The sequence below is a fragment of the Delphinus delphis genome, chromosome 2 (genome assembly GCF_949987515.2).
Source record: "Delphinus delphis chromosome 2, mDelDel1.2, whole genome shotgun sequence".
Taxonomy (NCBI): domain Eukaryota; kingdom Metazoa; phylum Chordata; class Mammalia; order Artiodactyla; family Delphinidae; genus Delphinus; species Delphinus delphis.
This window is the reverse complement of record NC_082684.1, coordinates 521571-522925: the sequence shown is the minus strand read 5'-3', so window position 1 is coordinate 522925 and position 1355 is coordinate 521571. Positions and strand designations below refer to the sequence as shown.

At 50.8% G+C, this 1355-nt stretch overlaps 1 gene segment (V, D, J or C); it reads right to left on the bottom strand.

The window, feature by feature from the left end:
- Positions 1 to 629: 629 nt before the first annotated feature.
- Positions 630 to 1149, bottom strand: LOC132419929 (immunoglobulin heavy variable 3-23-like). The segment is given in 2 exon segments: positions 630 to 946; positions 1051 to 1149. Coding segments are annotated over 2 exon segments (363 nt in total).
- Between the last annotated feature and the right edge of the window lie 206 nt (positions 1150 to 1355).

The following is a 1355-nucleotide window of genomic DNA, read 5'->3' as shown; positions in this document are numbered from 1 at the left end:
GCAGGTATGATCTAAGCGTACAGGGATTCTATTGGCCCTGGAAGCAAGGCGCACATGTAGAAACACCCCCACCCACGTCCCTCTAACTGGCATCTTTCCCAGCGACCCCCTGAGGATCCGGGGCTGCTCAGCGCACTTATGCTTCTCATGGAAGAGGTTAGCAGCAAGTCAACAGGCAGCATCCTGGCAGGGACAGCTGTCTACAGTAGGGCAGGGCTGAGATACCACAATGAGGAAGGACGAGTATGTTCAACTCTTTACACATCAGCTGGAATCATTTTGAAACGGGTCAATTTAGACAAGAGTTAGACAAGGGAAAACCTGAACATATAAATTTAAGTCTCTGCCTTTTATATATGACATTTATTCCCCTATTTCGAAAAGTCTTTCTAACTGAGAGACTGAATGTGTAACTGAAGAACCATGGATGAGTACAGAGAGGTTCCCCAGGGACAACTGGTATATGGAGAGGAAACCCCAGACCCTTAGAGGAAAGCAGCCCTTAACTACCATCTGCACCTGCTCCTGGGGCTGAACCACACAGCAGTTGTATGTCCTGCGTGCTCCCTGCATCCCCCCTCCTCTCTCCTTGCAAGGAGGTTTGTGTCTGGGCTCACACTGACTTCCCCTCACTGTGTATCTTTCGCACAGTAATACACGGCCGTGTCCTCAGATCTCAGGCTGTTCATTTGCAGGTACAGCGTGTTCTTGGAGTTGTCTCTGGAGATGGTGAATCGGCCCTTCACAGCGTCTGCATAGTTTGTGTTACCACCACTACTACTAATAGCTGAGATCCACTCCAGCCCCTTCCCTGGAGCCTGGCGGACCCAGCCCATGGCATAGCTACTGAAGGTGAATCCAGAGGCTGCACAGGAGAGTCGCAGAGACCCCCCAGGCTGCACCAAGCCTCCCCCAGACTCCACCAGCTGCATCTCACACTGGACACCTGCAAACACAGAGACATCCTGGTCAGGAGACTGTCACCCATCCACTGATTCCCTCACTCACATCCACTCACATCCTCAGTGTCTCTTGCTCTCCATAAATTACCTTGTAAAATAGCCACAAGGACAACCCAGCTCAGCCCAAAGTCCATGGTGAGTGTTCTATCCTGAACCCCGAATGGAGCACGTGGAAATCCCGGGCTGGAGCTCCTCTCCCAGAGCTGCAGGGTCAGGGCTGGGGCTGCTTTATATCAGCAGAGGAAGGACTCTATTTGCATGACCTTCTAGTATATAAGACGCTATGTCGTTGAATGTCCTCAGAAAGGGCAGGGTCTCAGAGCAGGTGTGAGAGTCTTGGATTTTGTGGTGTTGATAGCAACTGGGAAAAATAACTTTCATTGTGTGATTGTT